This window comes from Pseudonaja textilis, chromosome 1, assembly GCF_049901715.1.
Source record: "Pseudonaja textilis isolate UNSWEBS1 chromosome 1, rPseTex1.2, whole genome shotgun sequence".
NCBI classification, from domain to species: Eukaryota; Metazoa; Chordata; class Lepidosauria; order Squamata; family Elapidae; genus Pseudonaja; species Pseudonaja textilis.
This window is the reverse complement of record NC_141990.1, coordinates 189,388,610-189,411,475: the sequence shown is the minus strand read 5'-3', so window position 1 is coordinate 189,411,475 and position 22,866 is coordinate 189,388,610. Positions and strand designations below refer to the sequence as shown.

Sequence of the window (22,866 nt, the reverse complement as noted above, 5' to 3'; positions counted from 1 at the left end):
CTTAGTAAATAGTTTGACAGTGTTGTGGGAATTAGTTGTTTAGTAGAGCGATGGCATGCAGGAGGAAAACTATCCTTGTGTCTAGTTGTTCTGGTGTGCAGTGCTCTATAATGTTGTTTTGAGGGTAGAAGTTGAAACAATTTACGTCCAGGATGTGAGAGGTCTGTTGATATTTTCACAGCCCTCTTTTTGACTTGTGCCGTATACAGGTCCTCAGTGGAAGGCAGATTGGCAGCAATTGTTTTTTTTCTGCAGTTCTAGTTATCCGTTGAAGTCTGTGTCTGTCTTGTTGGTTGCAGAGCCAAACCAGACAGTTATAGAGGTGCAGATGACAGATAACATGGAAAAGATGTGGCTCTCAGCTAGGTGACCATTTAGGTGTAATTTGCTGGAGTTCGATGCTGTGTCCACTTCTCTTGGTGGCAGGTTACAGAAATTGGATAGGGCTTTGCATTCTGTGACAACAAAAAATTGTGGAAAGACATGCCCCTGAAGCCTAACCTTAAAAGATCCTCTAAACTTTCCTACAGCTTTGCCAAATCTAAAAGTAATTCTGGTGGCTTGATAAACTCTCATTTCTTTTTAAGAAAAGTTAAAACTCTGTGTGTTCTGTACTCTGGCATGATATCATTCCCTCCCCCCTCCCCAAGCTGTCCTTGAAGGCAATACAGGAAGACTCCTGAGAGAGAGAGAGAGAGAGACAGACAGAGAGAGAGAGAGAATGCCCTATGACTCTGGACCCACAGAAACAACAGAGCATGTGCTTCTCCAGTGCCTATATTACAGAGTCATTCATCTCATCATTAATTGCAATTGAAAAATTCTACATTTTTCTTCTGCTTTCAAATACCAACCCTGCTACAATATATAAAGTTGCCAGATTCTGTGCTGTGGTGCTTAAAACCCATCAGATGATGCCCCTGTGCCAAAAACTAAACTAAATGAGCATCTAGTTCATCATGCTCTGTAATTTGATAGAATTATCTACCCCATACTAAAGTTTATGCTTCTCTGCAGCCCTCTAATGCTCCTACTCCTCCTTTTAGATATTCACTGCTTATTTTATATCTTTTAGCTTTATATCGTGATTAATATTTTAGATGCTTTTTAATTGATGGTACCCACCCTCCTTATGCTGCTTTTGATTGTAATAAAAATTTGATTGACTGTATGATGCCTGGATTTATGATTATCTTCCCTAATCCATCTGTCGAAATTCAGTGGAAGTGCAGTAGCAGATTTTTATTTTCCTTGCTGCTTTCCTCTCAGTGTAATTACACTTTGAAAATGGCAGAAGTAACCAGGACTGGATTACTCAGCAGGGAAAAAAAAATGCTGTAGATTGGATGGGTTTTCAGCTACATTCAAACCTTTGCAACAGAATTGACCTAAGGCATACTCTTGAATAATATTCAAAATGTATCATCTCCTTCAACTCAACACCCTGCTTTAGATTGGATTACAATTTTTATCAAACCTTGTACTTCCTTAGCAGTTTGGTTGAATTTTGGGGGTCGTGGTGTGTATTGTGAGGCTAGAATCGCCTTTCTATAAAGTATTTGAAATTTGGAGCAAGATCTTTTATATTCAGGAGTTTGCTTTTTTTAAAAAAAAATGTACAAACAGAAAAACAGTATTCGTATTGTTAATTTTCTGTTCTGTTCTGTTTGCTTTTAATCTCACCTTTTCCTTTGGGAAATTAACGTTTTGTAATTAGCTACACTCAGAACAGTGTTTCCTAAAATCTGGTAAATGGTCTGATCTCTAGATTTTTAATTACAATTCATATAAATCCCAGACAGTGGTAAAGATTTATGAAGAATGTTGTTCAAAAACTATTTTAATTAATTGGACAATTAACAAATTAAGATTTGGTGATTACTGTACATTTTGTCACATAAATGTTATCTTAAACAAGCAGCTATTTAAATTGGGAAAGACAAAGTGTACTTTTGTAATATAAATATATTACCTATTCTTGTCTGAGTTATATGAACAGAAAAAAAGGTAGACGCTGTTAATTCTATTGTGGGTTGCATTTAATTAAGTATCATAAAGTAATTGGACACATTTTTCAGGTATTTTTTAATAAGTATCCCAAGGGACAAAATTATAAAAAGCGACTTAGCACTGAAGTATAACAACCTTCCATGTAGTGAGTGTAGCTAGATATCTTCTATCTTATTGTTTCATCTGTTTTTTATTATTAGCATTTATATTATTTATTATATTGAATTTTTATAGTTACATACAGCTCTATGTTTCATATAGAATAAAGGGTAATTACAGGTGTTTAATCATTACATTTTAAAAATGGAAGGCAATGGAGAATTGCAAAAAGATGCATTTGAAAGGAAGTCTTTTCCAGTAGGATTTGAAGATGCTGTTAAAGATTTTAATACTTGTTGCTGAAATAGAATATTAAATCTAAATTAAAGGAAGTACATACAGTATATGGTTCAAACTCATATAATTGCATTTTTTCTTGAGATTTCTATTGAAAATTGAAACAATTTTAACAGTGAATCTGTATTATTTTGTAGCCATAAGAAAGTCAGATATTTTCTTTCATATAAATGAAAGTGTACTCAGTTTCTCTTAAAAACATTAGTTACATGAACCTAGAAATTTTTTCTATCACAGTGACTGCAATCGCATGTCATAGCAACACCTTCTGGATTCCTTGATTTGGGCTTAGCATATTGTATGAACTGCTAATTGTGGTCTGTTCAATGAACAGCAGTTAAGTAAACCATGACAAAGTACCACCCATGAGCTAGATCAATATGTTTGCTTTTTTCCCCCCATCATATTCTTTCCACCATTCACAATTTCACCCAATGGAATATCTATCTGAGTCACATTGTCCCCATTCTCATATACAGTACCAGATATGCCATTGTGCCTCATACATTTATGGGCATGGATGTATCTGTTCTCTCATGAGCTGTTCAGAGCAACCAGAAGTGAGAGGTGCTTCAGTCTCTTCTGGAAAGGCTGGGCTTAAAACTCCGGGACGCTCCTCCTCCTCCACGGGACACCTCCCCAGCATCCCCCAGTTTTAGCTCAGCCTTCGTGGTAAGAGGTTGTGCACTCCCTGACTGGAACGGTTTTCTGATTCAGCTAGTCAAAATTCAGGTTTGCTCTTGGGTTAATTCGGCTTGTAAATTTTTCCCCAATTAATTTGGCGATTTCAAGGCTTGTGGCTCTATTAGGTCATCCCCCCGATCAGTTTGAGAGCTGTTCCTTGTAGCTGGCAGAGCCTGCCACTCCGCAGGCAGCCTGAGACGGCCGCTTCAGGCAATTAGCTTATCTAATCCCCCAATTGTCTTATCTCTGCGATCTTGGTGGAGCACTTGCAGCCGCGGCTCACTTCTCCTTGCCGTTTCAACTGACAGGATCATTTATCTGACAATTTAGAGAGTCAGCAGCAGCGGCTCATTAAACTGCTCAGGCAATTAACACCGGGGATTCTGCCTTCCCGCCATTTTCAACGGCTGGCTTCAAGTTCGCGCCTAAATATCACATTCCCCTCTGGTTTCCCTTCTTGGGGACCGGGGCAGGTACCTTCCCACTCCACTTCCCTGGCATTATTTCTCTTTTATCTTGCTGGCATTGGATAAGCAGGCTAGTCCTTAAATTGGATTTTTTTTTGTTTGTTTTGCAATTGCTTTTGGATCATTACATTGAAGTGAAGCCGCAAGTGCCATTTCAAACAGCGGGACGTTTTTGACAGGAAAGGATCCATCCAGGCTCTGTATAGCTGGTTTCCCTTGTTGGGGACCAGGGATCCAGAATATTTCTTACTTGGAGCACTTAGGGGTTTCACTTGTTGCGGACCCTTAGATACTGTTTCCCATATACACAGTTTTACATGTAGATATAGGCACGTAAATATATGTGTGTGTGTGTGTGTGTGTGTGTGTGTGTGTGTGTGTGTTGTAAAAGCCACAAAACAGACAGAAGATATTAGAAACACCAATCAAGCAGAACGCAGCAAACTCCAAGACCAATAAACACAGACCAAGACTCCCAACCAATCAGGATGAAGAAAAAACCATTCTGGCACAGTAATAGGCTGCCCCAAATTTAAATCTGAAACCACTGTAAAAGCCTGACTCACAGAAGAACACTATACAGAAGCCTGATGATGGCAGATGAGATTCTGCCGAAACGTTGCTACAACTTTAAAAGCACAACTACAATGACGTGGGAAAATACCCAAACAAAGCTGAATGCCATATATATATATATATATATATATATATATATATATATATATATATATATATATATATATATATGGACTTATACTCCTGGAGAAGCGTTCTACTTTCAACCACAGGGGTAGGAATCACCCCGAAGTACTACTACTACTACTACTACTACTACTACTACTACAACTAATTATTATTATTATTATTATTATTATTATTATTATTATTATTATTATTTTAAAAAATAAAGTTAGAGGCATGAGAATCAGTCCTCCACAATGGAAGGTGACAACATCTTCCGCTCCAAGACAGATAAGTCCCAAGATAAGTCAGTGGGCCCAAAAAGGCCTCTAAGGCAGCGAATAAGGATGCCCATAGATGGCACCAAGCCTTGGAAAGGCAGTTGCAGAAACGGGCCAGGGAGGCGGACAAAATGGCTATGACACAACAATCAGATCAGGGCCCAAGTACATTGTTGGGGCCCTTGGACTTATCCACCCAGCCCAGACAGGCTATTTCTGGACAGCCTCCCATAGGCATATCTCCTCCAATGAGCATTGCCCGGCGAATCCCAGAGGCAATCTTCACCTCTACGACCGCCGGTTTAAGACAGGAGGAGGGATTACCTGAGACTATTCCCATCGAAATGAGGCAATGGATGGAGATGGCCATACAAAAGGGCATTGCGGCTGGAGTTCAGCAATCCATCCAGACCAGACACTTTTCGGCTACTTCGGAAGCGGGATCCCTGTCTGTTCAATCCTTTGTGCATATGGGACATCATCAAACTCAGGTATTCCCCAATATTCCTGACATACCAGTCCGGGGTCTTTGGGAGGAGGTGGAATTAGATGACCAGGATGTTCCCATGGAGGTGGGGTCGATCCATCAGATGGACTTGGGGTGTCAGAGGCTGACCATTCCTAGAATGAGGAATGTTGGATGACGAAGGCCTCATTCCGGACCAACCTACCTTTTCTGGCCTTTTTCGTCCGCACCTCTTTAAATCAAAGCAAAGAATACAGCTAAACTAGACACATCAAGCCCTCATCCATTGTCAACAGGGTCTCAGGACAAATCCGAGGATTTAATATTCTCACAACCGGCTAATGAGGCAGAAACTATTCCTGTCCCTCATATGTTTGCTGAATTAGTACAAAATCAATGGGCATCAGCAGCATCCTACCCAGCCCCAACAGGGTACGATAAACGATATTATAATTTGGCACCAGAGTTTTCAAATTTTCTCAAAATGCCGGAGGTGGATGAGCCCATTGTGGCAGTGGCCTCTTCTTCAACCTTTCCCAATGAGGCTTACAGGACCTGTCGAGAGAACAACCTTGGAAAATTCCACTGTCGAGGGTTTCCCTCTCGCAAGGGCCGGTACTTCACCCGGACCCACAATGGCTCAGCCTAGCCGTATGGAGGTTGAGCGGAGTTGTTTAAGGACCCAACAGATTTCAGAGGATGCCATTGCCACCATACAAGCATCCAGACGGTCCTCAACAAATCGTATATACAAGGCCACGTGGTCTGCTTTCTGTCACTGGTGCGGGGGGTCTAAGATCGACCCAACTGCCCCATCAATAGGACAATTATTGGACTTTTTACAGGAGGGGTTGACCAAGGGCCTATCTCCAAATACTTTACGCAGACAGGTGGCGGCCTTATCCCCGGTGATATCCTGGGGTGACCTTCATTCCATAGCGCACCATCCACATGTCCACAGCTTTCTTAAGGGTGCTGCAAACTTATGACCTCCTGTAATTCACCGCTATCCCACTTGGGAGCTCAACAAGGTGTTAATCGCACTTACAACTGGCCCGTTCGAGCCTTTAAGAACCTCTAGTCTCAAATTCCTGATATATAAGGTGGTCTTCTTAATTGCGATCACATCAGCAAGGAGGATTTCCGAATTGGCAGCATTGTCGATGAGAAAGGACCTGTGCGTGTTTCATGCAGACAGAGTAGTTCTCAGATTGGATCCATCGTTCACCCCTAAAGTAAATTCAGTCTTCCACAGAGCGCAGGAGTTGGTGCTTCCAAATTTTTGTCTGAAACCAGCTCATAGACTGGAGCATCAATGGCAGCGACTTGACGTTCGAAGGGCATCAAGCATCTATCTAGACCGCACAGCGGCATTTCGAAAATCTGAGGCTCTATTCCTATCCTTCAACCCATCCACTTTAGGACACAAGGTGTCGTCGACGACCATCGGTAGATGGTTGAGAGCCATCATAGCTAAAACTTACGAATGCCAGTCCATCTCAGTTCCTAAGGGCATTACACTCAACAAGGAGTGCAGCAACATCAGCAGCATGGGCCACACGGGCTTCCATAGACGAAATTTGCAGAGCGGCAACTTGGTCTTCACCATCGCCCTTTGTCAGAAATTATAAAATTGATGCCTATGCCTCAGCGGACGCTTCATTTGGCAGAAAGTCCTGCAGAGGGTCCACAGAGTTTAGGAGTGGCTTTCAACCCAGACGGAGTCCTTCCCTAAGGACAGGCCAAACTTTGGTATGTCCCACTTCTGAATGCTCTGAACAGCTCATGGGAGAAAGGGCGTTGGTACTTACCTGATACGCCCGCTCTCTCTGAGCTGTGAAGAGCATCCAACCCCACCCATTTCTTTCTGTCTGGTGGGGTTCCGTTCCGGTCAGGGATCTAGATTAGGTGATAAGTTCCGGACTTTGGCACTCAGTCTTTGCAAAACTGGGGGACGCTGGGGAGGTGTCCTGTGGAGGAGGAGGAGCGTCCCGGAATTTTAAGCCCAGCCTTTCCAGAAGAGACTGAAGCACCTCCCACTTCTGGATGCTCTTCACAGCTCACAGAGAACGGGTGTATCAGGTAAGTACCAACGCCCTTTTTCATTTGAGAAATTTGAAAGGTTTGCATAGACCATTGAAAATATTAAGTCTTTTAAGACTGTGGATGATACATTTTCCTTTTAATTACATTGATGGAAGTTAGTGCGTTGAGGAAAAACCATGATCTCTAATTCATAACAATTAGTAATTGTAGAACCTAGCAATTCCTTTTGCTCCCTTTCATCTTCTGTCTGCATCATCTTTTCTCATTATGGTATACTCTAGGCCACTGCCTAATTCAATGATTTCTCTTTAAACTTCTGAGTCTTCCATTTCCAGCCGTGTTGACTAGAATTAAAGACATTGGAATCGAGAATCATGAAGAAGATACCACAATGGGAAAAATCTGACCCATTTAATCAGGCTTCATTTAACCATCCTTTTGAAAACATTCCTTTCTCTTTCTCTCTTTCTCAGAGAATAGCAGCTCCTTGGTTTAAGTCCAGAACATTCAAGATCATTCTGTAAGATTATCTCTCTCCTTGCTTCAAATTTCATTCCAATTCATGAATGAAATTCATTCATCCTCCTTGTCTCTGGACTCTACTGATGTGTCTCCCATTTGTGTCTCTCACCTTTAGAATCTTCAGTCACATCCTGTATAAAGTTTAATCTCCACTTTTCCATGCAATGTCAGATTTTGTTTCCTCACAAACATTGAATTGCAAATATAAGCAAATTGATGCTTCAAATTTCTTGGTTGTTGCAGAACTTTCCCCTAAAATAAAAATCATAATATGGACTACTGAAGCTAACTTGCCAAAGATGCCACCTGGTGGTTATATTTGGTCTATTATCATGTTTCCTTGGAAGGGAAAAAAAAGTTGATACACAATGAATAATCCTGCAAGACTAATGAAATAAATATCACTTAGCATAGGGGAGTCAAACTTGATTTCATTGAGGGCTGCATCAGGGTTGTGTTTAACCTAGGAGGCCAGGATGGGCATGGCCATCTTGACATCACTCATGTCGAGGGTGCCAGTGGTGGCCTGAGTACTCTGCCAGTAGAAACAGGTTCCCAAGCTCCATTTTTGGCTGCGCCGGCTTTCTGCAACCCTCTGCCAGTGAAAACAGAGCTCAGGAGGTCTGCGGGTGGCCCTCCTGAGCTCTGTTTTCACTGGCAAAGGCACTGCAGGCCAGTCCGCTATTTCCAGGGCAGCCCCGCAGGCCAGATCTAAGCACCCCGGGGGCCAGATCCAGCCCCGGGCCTTGAGTTTGACACCCCGACTTAGCATTTCATGCCATATTTATTTTTTGTTTGATGTATTTCTTAAAAAGAAATCTAAAATTCAACCATACCTTTAAAAATATCCACCCTCAAGATAAGACATGTCTTTCTACATACAGACAAAATTCTCACTGTAGTCCCACTGAAGAATGGTTGCAAAATAAAACAAGTCTCTAAAGCAAAATAGGACAACATTTGGCAGGAAGTTACTTGTTGCATTACTTGTAGGCAGTTGTTTGTGCTTATCTCCCACCAGAACCAACAGAGTAGGCATGCTCTGTGTCCCTTCTGTTTATTGTCATGATTTCTCTGTCATAACACCTATCCTTTGGAACACCATCCTCCCAAGAGGATAAGTTTGACTCTTTTGACCATTTATAGAAGACATCAGAGACCTCATTGTTCCCTCTGATACTTAGACTAGGGTGCTAAATGAACCATACTTTTGATTTGGTTGGTAGTTGTTTTTTTCCATGAATGAAGGCGAATATACAGGTCCGAGGATAACGTTGCAAGATCCAATCTGGATTGGTCACTGGGACCAAAGGTTTACTCTTCTGAGCTTTTGGACTCGTGCTACTACAGCCTGTATTGTTTCTCTTCTTTAAATAATTGATCGTGAATGTGGCATGACTTTAAACTTCAGGCATATATTTTAGTTTGGGGTAGTTTATTTTAAAAAATTATCTTATTGTCACACATTATGTTTTGCTTTTTAATCTTCTGTTTCTTCTTTAAAGATATTGTTGTGAAATAGAATATGGTATAAATATAGATTATCAACCAGCATTTTAATAGAAGTCAATCAAGCGTCTACATGGAAGTAATTCTAGGACAGCAAACTCAACAGAAATGGGTATGATTCTGTAGAGGGTTCTCAAAATAGGTGGAGCAAAAGCGGGATATAAATGTAAAAAAAATTTTTTTTTTAAAAGGAGGAAATGGGGATTAGACAAATAGGAATAAACTAGTCCTCTGTGAATCAAATGTGTAAATTCTGCAAGAATATAAAAGTAATATTTGACAGTTTCATCTCTAAGTTCATAGAAGCTGTGTGAAATCTCCCTTGCTACCAGCTTGACTGCTAAATATTTCTGTGATAAAGTGGTTGGTAAATGATCTATTTCTCATGAGTGTACATCTCATTCCTCCCCGTTTCTTTCAGGATACTGAATACCGTATTCTTCGAACTGCCTGAAATTGTTGGTGGTTTTCCCGGTTTATCAATTTTTATCATTTTACTTTCGATACTTCAAATTCTCCACTGCTTTTGGTCCTATTTAATAATAAAGGCAGCCTATAAAGCTATTTTGAAAGGCAAGGTAAGATCAATGGGGATGTTTTTTTCTTGATGTCTTTTCATCATCTACTTTTCCAGTAAATATTCTTGCATGCTTTATTGACTTTTTTGGCAGTGAAAGTCTGTTAGGATTGTTAGGGTAGTTTTGTTAGGATTTTTGACTTTAAATATGTTGCTAAAGAGACTCACAATAAACATAAGCTCAGTTCTTCCAATAAATATAAGCTCAGTTTTTGTTATATCTATATCTTAGTACATTATGTGAATTCAACTATCACAGCTAGCAAATTGTGGTTCTCCAAAGAATCACTCAGCACTATTTTACCTCAAAATAGAAACTGTAGGTGGGTATCTCACACTCTGAAAGGTTCAAAGGCTGAAATTTGAGCTCTATACATATGGAAATTCATTTTAGGTTGTCTGTATTTTTTTTCCTATTTATCTACCTGATTTCTGAACTAAATTCTAGTTTCCAGTGGAAAGATCATTTTGAACAGCTCCTCCAAACTGCCTAATTGCAGTAGAAGGTGAAACAGCCTTTTGCACTTCTCTACAGCCTGGTTTTCCGGAAATAGTTTAGACTATTTTGCTAACTCAGCCAACCGTGGTTTATTCAGTGAACCCTGGCTAAGCACATTTGCATGTGGTTTAGCCACTGTGAGCCTGAAATATTTATTTTTGACCATCTGAATACGTATTTATTATTTGAGTATTAGATTGAATATATTATTCTGGTTCAAGTGTTTATTGTTGAAGTTTTGTGCTTAGTTCATCACCAGAGCAAAGGTCTGTTTTTTTAGGACTAGAAGAATCTCTCTACCTGTGAGTGTGTACACTTCTCAGGGGTATTTTCAATCCTTCTGAAAGCACTTGTGCAATTACAAACGTTTTCTTGCAGTGTATTTTACTTTAAAAAAAATATGTGTGGAGAATATAATACATACATGCATACAAACAAACAAATAAATAAATAACATTAAAAAGGCAATATGCAAAACAGCCCTGAGCAGTTGCAGAATGTGAAACCACAAATCTACCCAGGCATCTCATCTTTAGACTGATAGCTGGAGTTCTGTGCAGTTTCTGTGTCTTCCAGATTGAGCTGCATACTGGAAGGTATTTAATTGGTGTTCTGGTAGGCAGCCTCTTGTTTCATGGGAAAACTGCATGTGTCTTCTTTCTAAACCTTCTTAATAATTTCCTTTCTGCTGCCTCTGAAGGCTGGGAAGTGGAATCCTTTGCATGTAAGTTTCTCTGATAGGAAAAACACAGCACAGTATCTCTTTCTGTGGGCTTGCCGCTTCTCTCCTTTCTTTTCTGTTTCCTTTAATTGTTCAGCTGAATATTCACTTTGCTAAAGATTGCATGCTCTTTGCAGCTCTGGAGCCAGCAATTTGTTTTTGTTTTCTTCCTTAGGGTTTTCCCAAAAGGGCAGCATCCACCTTTTCCCCCCCAAATCAGCTGAGTGTTGATCCATTGGATGCAACATGAATTGACCAACTGGCTTGTTGACCGAGCTTGACATCATACTAGAGCTAACAATTATTTAGCATATTCCTAGACAGAATGAAAATATGAAGCTATTTGACTCTTCTCTTGACCTCCTGTTCTGCAGACCTTTTCAGAATGGAAACATTTAAATATGAAAAAGGGAAATTTTTCTAGCGTTGCCCCCAGCTGAGCTTATCATTTCTATCCTGCCATTAATTTACAGGAGAGGCAATTAAAAATAATTGCAATGGCCCACAAGGTTCCTGTGAAAATTTTATGGAATGTTACTAGATAGGGCTATTTATTTCCTTTGGTCTGGTGACTGTAAGAACAGTAAACAGCAGAGAATTTTATTTCTGCTTTGTCAGTGGTTTACATCCTACATTTGAATTCAATATACATGACTTAAACAATCTGTCTGTTTGGCCTTGAAATAATAGGTGTCCTGTGGACATCCAGCAAGACTTCAGAGGCTTTAGATGCTAGAGTTCCTTTCTTATGCGGTGCTAAAATTCATTACATGCATCAAATTCACACCCTTGCAGGTTCACTCAACCCTCCATCTCTTGTCACTTTTGATACTGCTTGGCCTTTTTCTGAGGCTCCTTTTTCTGTTTAGTAGGTGTGTGTTTTTTTTCTTCTGCTCAAAATTTACTGCCTGCTGTTATGCCAAATGCAATTCACGATCGGGGATTTTATTATATAGCACATTAATTCATAGTATATTGAGCACTCATTGATGCAGGAGTAGGGAACTTTTTGGTAGTGGGATTTGGGGGAAAGCTGAGAGACAGGAGTAAACAGAATGAGATTAAGAATACAGCTGCAAGTTTACATGATTTCTCCCCATTTCTCTACAATGTATTTTCTCCGACTAACTACGTTCAGATTATATAAGCTCTTAAAAGTGTGGCCTTCACATTTTCCACCTCAATATGGCAGGCAACTGCTAATTTTGGGAGAGTGTACCATTCAGAGTCAAGATTAGAGGTCGCTCTGGGAACTACCCTAAAAATAAGAATTTGGGAGCCACATATGGGATTACAATTTGATTGTTGGATTACAAATTGCCCATCTTAAATCAATGGCTCACTAGCTGTTCCTGCCCTTCTCAGCTGCCATACTTTCTTTGCTGCTGCTTCTTGGCACACGCCTTCTCCTGCTTATCTTGACTGCCACTACAGACATGGCTTCCAGTACTGATCTCTCTTCTGATCAGTCAAAAGCACGATTGCATGCTTTCTGTAATCCCAAATCCTGCTTTTTTATTATTAATATTACTATTACTATTACTATTACTACTATTACTATTATTATTATTATTATTATTATTATTATTATTATTATTATTATTATTATAGCAAGTGGTTTGTTTTGTTGGGTTTTGGTTTCCATAATCCAGTTTGAAGCCATGACTGGTAGCTTCCTATGTTGTGTGTTGTTTATTAAGGCCAACATTTCCTCGCTATCCAACCTTTTTTTTTTTTTTTTACTGTTGATATCTTTACTAGAGATATTACCAATTAAGTGGCTTGGTTTGTCAAAAATGTAATTACCTATGGGAACTCTAGACAAAAAAATGTGTAATTAAAATTGTCAGCTGGAATCTCTTACGGCTATTTTGGCAAATCTAGTGGCGTAAGCAATAACAACCTCAAGACGAATAGCTGGTATAAGCTTTCAATATACTAGTGTAGTTTTGCAAGAAGTGATAATATGCCCTTATTGCTGTTCCTCTCCTTGTTTATATGGAGAGGAAGAAAAAATGAAAGCTTAAGCCGTAGATTAATGGATCAGATTTTCTGATTATCTGCCATTCCTTCCTCAAAGCGGGCGCCAGACTACATTAGCTTTATTGACAAGGGACATTCAGAGTGATAGGAATATAATAATGCTGAAGCTTGCTTTAGATCAGAGTGTCAAACTCATGTCATCACAGCAGTGTCACGTGACGTATCGGGACTTTTTTTTCCCCTTTGCTAAACTGGGCGTGGGCGTGGCCAGTGCGTGACGCATCTGGCCCTTGGGCCGGGAGTTTGATAGCCCCGCTTTAGATGCAACAGAAGTTGAGACAAGTATATCTTGAAGAGATTCTGGGAGACATTGTGGAAGGGAGGGAGGACCGCAATACAGAAGTTTAAAAGGTGAGGTTAGAAGGCAGCAAATGGCAGAAAGGATGAAACCAGAGGTATCCAGCCTCCCTCCCTCCCTCTTTCATCTGTCTGTCTGTCTGTCTGTCTATTTTGTCTGTCCCACTGGGCATATATGCAATAGTGCAAAACCTGGTGCATGAGTCTAACCTAGTTCTCAAGTCTAACAAATGGATCAGTCTGCTGTCCAACTTGAACTTGAACTCTATAAAGTGCCCTTTTTCCTCCCAGCCTAGCTCTAGTACCAGATGTAAGATGGGCTGGGAGAGGGAAAAAGCCTGAACTGATCAGATGCAGATGGTAAGGTAGCAGGGAAAGGGGAAAGGATTAAGCTCTTCTCAACTAAGTGTCCTTTCTGGTGCAAAGCACAGAAGCGGGTCCTCACCCAGCACCTACTGGTTTGATCCACGGGTCCCTCAAATTCTCTGGTTTAGCACTTTAGAAGCATATAGTTAAGGTGCAACTGGAAGTATCTTAACTTCCAGTTTAACTTTGCACGGGGGCAGAGAAACTGCCAAGAAACTTTGATAGTTGGCAAGGTCACAGATTTAACGAACAAATAAAAAACAACAGAACATAGAGCCAATCTCCTTTCTCTTATGCAACTGATACCAATGAGGTTTCCTTCTCCTCTCCCCGCTTCCCCTTTCCTTAACATCTTTTGCAGACAAAAGATGACCGAAGTGATGTTGAGTCCAGTTCAGATGAGGAAACCTCCACTCTTCAGTCAAGGACCTCCCACAGCTCAGCTACCATCAATGGGACAAATGGAACAAACGGGTATCTCACTGGTAGCAACTCTGCAGAGGAATATTAATCCTTGGAGTATACACTGCTACGTGAACTGTTTGCTACAGAAAACAAATAAGTTGTGGATGCAGGATTTGATTTGATTTTGTTCTCTCTCTCTGTTCTTCTTTCCTTCTTTTTTTTTTGTGTGTGTGGGGGTTTGAATCTCAGAAAAATTATCTACACACACTTGGAATATTTAAAGCTTCTAATACCACACTGCTTTATTTCCTGTTTGTAAATGACAGCGCCACATGATTTTCTGTATGAAGGCATGCTGTATCTATCTATTTATCTATATATCTCTGACCAGGGAGCAGTATTTTCTTCAGTAGATTTTTGCGTATTATATATTTTATATCTTACTTTGAGATGACTTCCAAATGAAACAGAAAAACTTCCTCAAGATTCTCTTTTGGACTTCATTGGGGTTAAAGATTGCTGGGTTAAATATAGAGGGTTTTTTGTGCTTGGTTTCTCTAGCCAGTATTCTGATATTGTAGTCGCCTGCTAAGATTTCTCTTATTACAAAAATCACACAAGCTTATGACTCTTTCTAGGTTGTTGTTTTTTTTTTTAAAGAGAGGGAGGTTTCTTTTTGCTGAAAGCTGCTGACTTTAGAACTTGCTGGTACAATCGCAGTTGTCATTTCCCCCCATTTTAAAATGTTATCTTGATAGTTTTATATAACAGAGTCAGTTTGAACATTCATTTTTGTTCACTATACATGCTATAAGAACACGTTTTTAAATTGCTTTAACCTCTCACCCCCACCCCAACTTAGTGGCAAATTTAATTTGGCTTCCAGCCAAATGAACTAACTCATCTTCAGCATAGGTTCCTATCTTGCAGATTACCTCAAATGTTCTGTTTGGATCCATTTTTCAAGCATGTGCAATTGAACTGGTATAAGGACTAGCTTATAATAATTATAATATTTATTTCTTGCTTTTACTTTCTTGTTATTTACAATATTCATTTCCTTCCCTGAGTAGCCATTCCAGCTGTTCCAAAATGCTGTGTAGAGTCTGACCAAACCATCCCAGTGCCTCATCTTGTGCATCAGCAACACCTGAGCTGGGATGATTCAATCAATTATCAATCGGTCCAGGGTTCTTTTGTTTCTAGTCCTTCCAGTCAGTTCAGATTTGGCTGGGAGCCTGTCATTCCTTTTCCAGCTTTACTTTTATTTATATATTTATTTAGCTGAAGCAAAAACTACACATACATGGCACAGGTAGAATCGGTACCACTGCAGATAAGTCAGGAGGATTGTATCCCACATGCATTCCTGTTATTATTATTATTATTTTTATACAAACCTTTGCAGGAGAGTGAAGTCTAAATCAGGCTCTTCTAGAGCTTTCTGTGTTGCAAAAGAGAGAGCAGTCAGCCCCAATTATCTTTATAGCTGTATTATAGGAAAAATATCTGAGGGTTAGAGACCTTGATAGTCAGGGAAATGGGGGAGAGGGATTTCTTTCTTTCTTTTCTAAGCAGAAATGCACTCACAAATAGGTCTTCCACCCAAAGTTTGGAGATACCTAGTTTCAGCTCCACCAGGACTTTCAGTAGTCTATCGATCAAGGATACCCCCAACCATCTTGGTAGCCTATTTTGGGAGGGCTCATGGGCTGCTGTGAGTAAGAGTGGGGAATCCACTTTGCCAGTTAGTTACACAGGCCACATCTGGAACAAATGGTTTGAATTTCACGTCAATGCTTTTTAAAAGCTATTTTAGAAGATATACATTTGCTTGGCCCAAAAGTCACACGCGCCAAAGTTAGTACTGAACGATCTAGCACAAAGGAAAGAACAGAAACTGGGAAGAATGTCTTTCTAGGAATAATGTGGGCTCTAGAGGCATGATGTAGAAGAGAGACTGAATTATCCACAGGGCTAGTTTTGATGGATCATAGTCAAAGGCCCAATTTTTACATTTACTGTTGGGGTGACAAGACGAGTGGCTCATTCAAATGGATATTATCTTACCAAAACCTCCTGCTTAAGAGGCACTTGCTTTTAGTTTAAATGAGCCGGAAATTAATTGTAAACCAGTTTGGGAAGGTGGTCTGTTTTATGGGGTTTTTTTGTTTTGTTTTTTGCTGCTGCATATCTACAGCTTGAGAAAAGTTGAATAGCATTTTATCCGGCTTTATTATATGGGAAGAGCTTTGAGGTAAAAAGAAGACAAAATAATTAGCTGCTCTGATTACCATTTATATGAAGAAAGAGTTTGTACGACTGTTTCTTGGTATTTTCTGTTTTCCCAATGGATGTAGATATGCCGGTCTCAATCTTCCAGATGTTTGATTTGTTGCACAAGATCCCCCAAAGTATCTTAAGTCTTGAGCTGGTCTCTGGGCACTTGACTATTCTGTGCAAATACATTGGCAAAAAGAAAAAAAAACCAGTTACTTCTGTGATTAAAAATCTCTTGAAATGCAAATATGGAAAACGTCCCGTTATGTTTTCTACGTAATCCATCAATAGCCCTGCACTCAACAAGAGTTTAAGAAAGGGGAAATTAACAGGAGTTGTGAATCAGTATTCATACTCTTCTGGATATCTGTTAAAATTTAATTGGTACCAGAGTTTCTATTTTTATTTCTATATTGTCATTCCAAAGCTGTCACCCTTTGATTCAAGCTCAACTCTTTGATGCTAGGCTGATGTCTTTTAAACCGATTGATTACAAGGGCCACACAAAGAACAGAACCTGAGTTTTGATAAAGTGAGGTGGTTGAAATAAATGTGTGTTTGATGTTCTTTCAGTTAGATAATATTGAAAGCAAACACTAATTTGGAAAGTTGGCCTGCTTAATCCCATGTCCATATAAACATTGCAATTAGATAAATAAAAGAAAGGGGTTTCAACTTCACTAGTTGGCACCTCAGCGACTAGAAAAGTGTTAGATAGTATGGGTGTTAAGGCTATAAAATATAAGTAAACAGTGTTAAACCACAGGAAAATTGGCCTCTTTTAATGCCATGAAGATTCCACTGGAAAGATGCCCCTTCTTGTAAGAAAACGGGGATAGTATTCACATGTCTGTAAGTTCAATGTCCTCCTCTGATTGTGCCTGCAAAGAGTCCAAGTCAAAATAAGGAATTATTCCCAGGAAGATTTCCTAGAATCCATCTGGTATTCCTTTGCCTCTAACGGTATTTTCTCACGTAGCTTCTTTATTTAAAAAAAAAAAAAGTTTAAAAGGTCTGATTTGTAAAAGCTGTTTGGTCCCTTTTTGCACTAGAGTAAGAAATGCTGTGGGTGGAGTGTGTAGAATAGGAAAAAAAAAATTGAAGAAAACTCTCTGGGAGTTAGTAGCCTTTAGATTGACTGAATGTTTTAGTAGCCAGCCCTGGAGTAGTGAAGTAAGATCTATAGTTGTGTGCATTTATTCTGTTATCAAATAACAATGGAACGCACTAAAATAAGTAACAGTGTGTTTTTTAAAAAAAGAAAGAAAAGAAAAAGATTGGCTACACGTCTGAAGGCAAAAGTCTCTTTGGTATACATCCAGTTAAGTTGGAAGTGTGACACCTAACCTGCAGTTTCAATCCAAACTGTAGAGTGCCAGATTAAAAATGCCAAAAAGAAATAATACACGTATCTGTTGTCATTTTTGAGTTGGCTCAGTGGATTTCTCATTCGTTGCCTCTTTGATGCAGATTGCCATTTCCTGTAGGACTGGTTTACCTGAGACCCAACATAGAAGTCTGGGTCAGAAACTTCAATGTGACTATCTTTGCGCTCATCTTGTAATTCAGCCCTTACACAGACAACTTGCTCCTTTCCTCTCCTACCCCCCTCACCCCAAATTTCTGTTTTTAAATAGTACCCTTAGTTGGAGCTTAATCACACGCATTGATTCATACTGAAAATTTATATACAATGGAGGGGAAAGTGCATACATTCCAGAATTCACTTCCTCTCTCTTCCTTGCACATCCTATAAAACACGCACACACACACACATTCTTTTGTGAAATACTCCCCATTTTGTTTAAGGAGAAAATATTGGATAGTAGTTGCTAATGAGATCAAGCTATGAGCCATTCTTCTGAGAAGCATTTGTATGTGTTTTCCTCTCTACTCCTCTCACATGTTGAAGCAGGCTTCTTCCTTATATCTGATATATGGAGGTAGGTCTCTTTCGTCTTTTAGCAGAATAAAACCTTCAGTTGGGATTATTAGAGAAGGAGATTAACCGACCATTTTCACATATTTTCAAATACATTTCTGGGAGTGAACCTGGAGGCCCTTCTTCAGACTGATGGCCTGTGAAGCTATGCTTTTGTTCCAGATATTCCACAACTGGAACTGAGCGTGTTTGTGTGCTTTATGAATGCTATAGTTTCCCATGAATGATGGGCATATTGTTATGTAACTGAATGCCAGTTTCTTTAGCTTGTCTTACACTATATATAAAAAGATATGGGTTACACAGTATGCTAATGAATGGTTCAGGTCAATTATACAGTCTGTCATCACTTTAACAATACAGGCCAGAATTTGGCATTTAGGGCTATTAATGTGCATTCTTTTCACCACAAAGTAATAGGTGTGTGTGCAAGCATATATACATATACATATGTACACACATATATTCACCACAACATAAACTTTAGTTTTCTGTAAGAAGCGGATGGAATAGTTTCTTCTCTCTTGTTATTAATATTTTAATTATTTCATTATTGTTTGCCGTTATATGTTCTGTGTATTCCTGAATTCTCATAAATTGAAAGTTCTGCATGTTACTGTGGGAATGACCAAAGTGTTCAAAATCCAGCCGTCTGGAAATCAGAAACAATCAAAAGGGCTCTTATTATACTACAAGAGTCTTCCTTGGACAAATGGGATGCTGCTGCTAAACTGCCCAATTTTAGTTTCTCTCTTTCAGAATTTATCTTGAGTTGTTGGAGGAACTTCCTTTATGTAGGTTCCATCACAGCATGTTTTTAACTGAAATGAAAATCAAGTGCCTGGCTCAGCTTTGCATACTTAGGAAGTAGCTTCCCTTTCTTTTAATGTTGGTAGTATTTATTTCAACCTTCGCTTTAGCCTTGCACATTAATGATACAATAAGGTGATCATAACCAGATGGTAATGACAATCAGATCAAAACAAAGTTTGATTTAAGGCAATCAGATATGATGGAGGGCTACAACAGATGGGCGTCGGGAAATGCAACGTACCCCAAAAGATAACACCATTTTTGTGCCCTGTGCCTTTTCAGTAGGTCAGCTCAGGACCAAAAGCGGTAATTTTTCCCCCTGAGATTTCAAGACAATCGAACAGTCTGAGAAATTCGTAGAACTATCAGAACTTAACTGGCATATTCCATGGTCAAAAAAGAAAAAAAAGAACAATATGTATAGCCTTGGATTTTGCTTCTTTCTCCTTTTTGTTGTAAATATAAAAATAACCATTCTTCTGGAATACTTGGAATCAATCAATCAATATTGTGAATTTAGATTTGAAAACACTTTCATAATAAACACTAAGCATTAGGACTTTTTTTTCCCCACTTGTCTTCTTTCTAATTAAATGTTTGCAAAGGGAAGCTTAAGGCCTGAACCTAGGCTGAAGTCCTCTAAGCGGATTGATCAGAAGTTGGATTCACAAATCACACTAAGCTATTACTTGTTGCATAAACCACAAGATCTGGACTCCCACTTCATGCCAAGCCATAAAACACGATTAGCCAAAAGCACATTGTAATTGAGCATCGCCCAGGCAACCCTTTTACCTTCCAGTAATCTATAGAAACATTTGCATATGTTCAATAAACTGTGACCTCAGGCACCAGGAATATACACGACTCACAATAAGGAGCTTTGCGTAGGGCTGGAAGAAAGCTGCATGGACCTTGCTGCTCCTACCATCTTGATGTTTCTTGATTGAAAGTCAGAATAGAAATATTTTGAGCAAAGCAAAGTTCACATAAAAATTGATAGAACTTCAGTAAGGAAATTTCTTTTTCATAAGAATAGAATTTAGAATAGAATAGAATAGACTATAGAATAGAATAGAATAGACTATAGAATAGAATAGAATAGAACAGGACAGAGTTGGAAGGGACCTTGGGGTTCTTCTAATCTAACCCCTGCTCAAACAGGATACCCTATACCATTTCAGACAAATGGTTATCCGATCTCTTCTTAAAAACTTCCAGTGTTGCTGGTATTAGTACCTATTTACATTGTATACAAGCCATATCCTGCCTGAAAAGACTTTCTGACTCAGCACAACTTTCCTAAAGTGATGCATCCCCGTTTCCTCCTGTCCCCAAAAGCAAATATGCCTCTGAAACAGATTGAGAACTGAGGAATCACTGGACACTTCTACTTGCCCAAATGGACGATCCTCCTGTTGGTGAGATAGATATTCACAAATTGTAGTTTATTAAAAAAAAAACAAATCCCAAGAGGCAAATCCTGAGGATTGTTTCAGTGAGCAGAGTATTTTCTTAGTATTGGCAGTGCCACAGGCACCATTGTCAATATTAAGGACATGTTTTAATCTCGGATCAAAATCACTTTTGCAAAATTTGTGGATGTCTTGAGTACTATTCCCTCAAATTGCTTACTGCTTTCTTGGAGAGAGGAATTATTGCTAGAAGAATAATTCAATGATTCCATGAAGGCAAAAAATAAATTGACTGCTCTCATTTCCCAATATCTTTTTAACTGTATAAAAAAATCCACTAAAGACTTTATAAGAATGTATAGAAACAGCCACTAAAGACTCATGCCGCAGATTTCCTTAAATTTCATCCTTTGTTTTTGATAGAATGTCCTGCTTGGTGTCGAAACCCAATCAAAACTATCCCAATAAATGTTTGTTGGAGTCAGCTTGGCCCTATCTAGAAAAGGGGATTCTGTTGTCTTCTTTGGTGATTGGTTGGACTATCCAACCATTCGTCCTACTGGAAGTATTTGCTAATGTTCAGATGGAGGCTGCCTTTATGTAACTTAAGTCCATCACTGTGTCCAGCACCCAGGAGGACATTCAAGAATATATTTCCCTTCAATCCCTTCCAAATGAGGCATCACCGTCATCTAAGAATGCCTAGACACATTTCTGAAAATAAAGATAAGGATGGATTTTTGTTGTTACTTCTTTGTTTAATAATTTCAAATATTGTAAGATAGGTCAGACAGAGCACCTAAAGGGGTTTGTTCTTTGATTTGTGCTCAACCCATTTATTTTCCTGAGACCACGGTTAGGTACTGTGAGACCTAAGAGTACCCCAATACTCTTAAATGGCATTGAGATATTTGCTTCCAACCCAATGGGGTTACATCTCACTTTCCAGGATGGAGAGCAATCTCCACTCACCTAAATCCCCACGTATTCAGCTCTAAAAGAGAACTAAACTTAGAATGTACAAGATGGATCTGCAGTAAAACATATTGTCCCAACAAGATCTGCTGCTTGGGGCACTAGGGAGCCATGCCTCCTCAAGAGATACAAGCAACATTCCTCACCCTTCCTCCATTTTTGTCTTTGGTTTAATATTCCACAGGTACTGAATATGTTTAGTACAAATTGGACTGCCCGGGAATAGTAGTTTAGCCGGTTTGGATTCAGGCATCTGTTACGCTTCTGCAAACACCAAATTATGTTCTTTTTCTCACTATTCAACACAACGGAGTTTGTTTCAGGCTGCATGTATGACTGGCTGGGTTTACATATCACACTCAATCATAATTTTGAACCACATAAAATAGCCCAAACTTGTCCTGGTTCATACAATGTTAAATGATTGTTCTTGAGCCAATGTGTCTTGTTCATTTCTTTTGTCAAATTTAAGAGGCCACCCAACTCCATAAAGATTCCGAGCGGTGTACAACGTTCAAAACAGTCAGAACAATAAAGCAAAGGGGAAAAAAATGATACCTGTCTAGAAGAGAAACATTCAAAGCAACTTTAAAAATTCAGTGATGATCCTGCCACTCACCTAAATTCAAAACCTGGGGAATCAGCCAGGTTTTCAAAGACCTTGTAAGCAGCTTCGGGGTGTGGACCATAGGGATGTCAGAGAGGATGCTGTTCAGAGACAAGTGCTATGAGAGCAAAGTGTGTTTCCTGGTCCTGATTATTAGATTATGCCTGATCTGCCTGATTATACAGGATGGGCATAAATTATCAGATATAGATGGTCCTTAAGAGAGTCTAGTCTTCTTTTTTAGCTAGCTACCTAACAGGTTTGCCAGTATTATGATATCTTCAATCCCCTCCTAATACACCTTGAATGAAAACAGCTTGCCTAATCCTAGGTGTGCCTTGCCTGTGTTTGCTCTTCTCTCGAGCAAAGGAAGATGGGCACGCCTTGAATTGTTCCATGTGCTTGGAAGGTGTGTTGAGGGAAGATTGGGAAGGGAATAGCAGAAATGCCCATCTTCAGCTGTTTCCCATAAGGAATAAGACACATTTCCTTGTGGACATCAAGAATGGCCCATGTGGCGCTATAACGATCCAACATTTATCGGCAGGTTCTTTGCCATCTTCGTTTCTCACAGGTATTGATTTATGATCCTTCTCTTCTTCGGGTGCTTCCCATGGCCTTTTTCGTGAGTCCAGACCAGTGGTGGGATTCAAATTTTTTTTACTACCGGTTCTGTGGGTGTGGCTTGGTGGGCGTGGCAGGGGAAGGATACTGTAAAATCTCCAGTCAGAGGTGGGATTTGCCGGTTCTCCAAACTACTCAAAATTTCCACTACCGGTTCCCCAGAACTGATCAGAACCTGCTGAATAGCACCTCTGGTCCAGACTGAATAATGTCCTTATATGCTTTTATATATCTTAGGAT

At 39.5% G+C, this 22,866-nt stretch overlaps 2 protein-coding genes across 10 annotated transcripts in view; both read left to right on the top strand.

The window, feature by feature from the left end:
• The window catches only part of CERS6 (ceramide synthase 6), a 123,385-nt gene extending 103,965 nt beyond the window's left edge, over positions 1 to 19,420 (top strand). Inside the window, exons 9-11 of one of the 2 annotated variants that reach the window (XM_087920009.1) lie at positions 9,484 to 9,640; positions 10,839 to 10,862; positions 13,927 to 19,420. In XM_087920009.1, the coding sequence (XP_087776135.1) occupies positions 9,484 to 9,640; positions 10,839 to 10,862; positions 13,927 to 14,076 (331 nt within the window). In that variant the 3' untranslated portion in view covers positions 14,077 to 19,420. The remainder of the gene's footprint in view (positions 1 to 9,483; positions 9,641 to 10,838; positions 10,863 to 13,926) is intronic. The other variant, XM_026697100.2, reaches the window with a different exon arrangement.
• Positions 19,421 to 22,393: 2,973 nt separating this feature from the next.
• NOSTRIN (nitric oxide synthase trafficking) overlaps positions 22,394 to 22,866 on the top strand; it is a 36,971-nt gene continuing 36,498 nt past the window's right edge. For 4 of the 8 annotated variants that reach the window (XM_087919994.1, XM_026697095.2, XM_087919992.1 and 1 more), the window contains exon 1: positions 22,394 to 22,576. The gene's annotated coding sequence lies outside the window, so the exon portion shown is untranslated. The remainder of the gene's footprint in view (positions 22,577 to 22,866) is intronic. The other 4 variants (XM_087919997.1, XM_087920001.1, XM_087919996.1 and 1 more) reach the window with 4 other exon arrangements.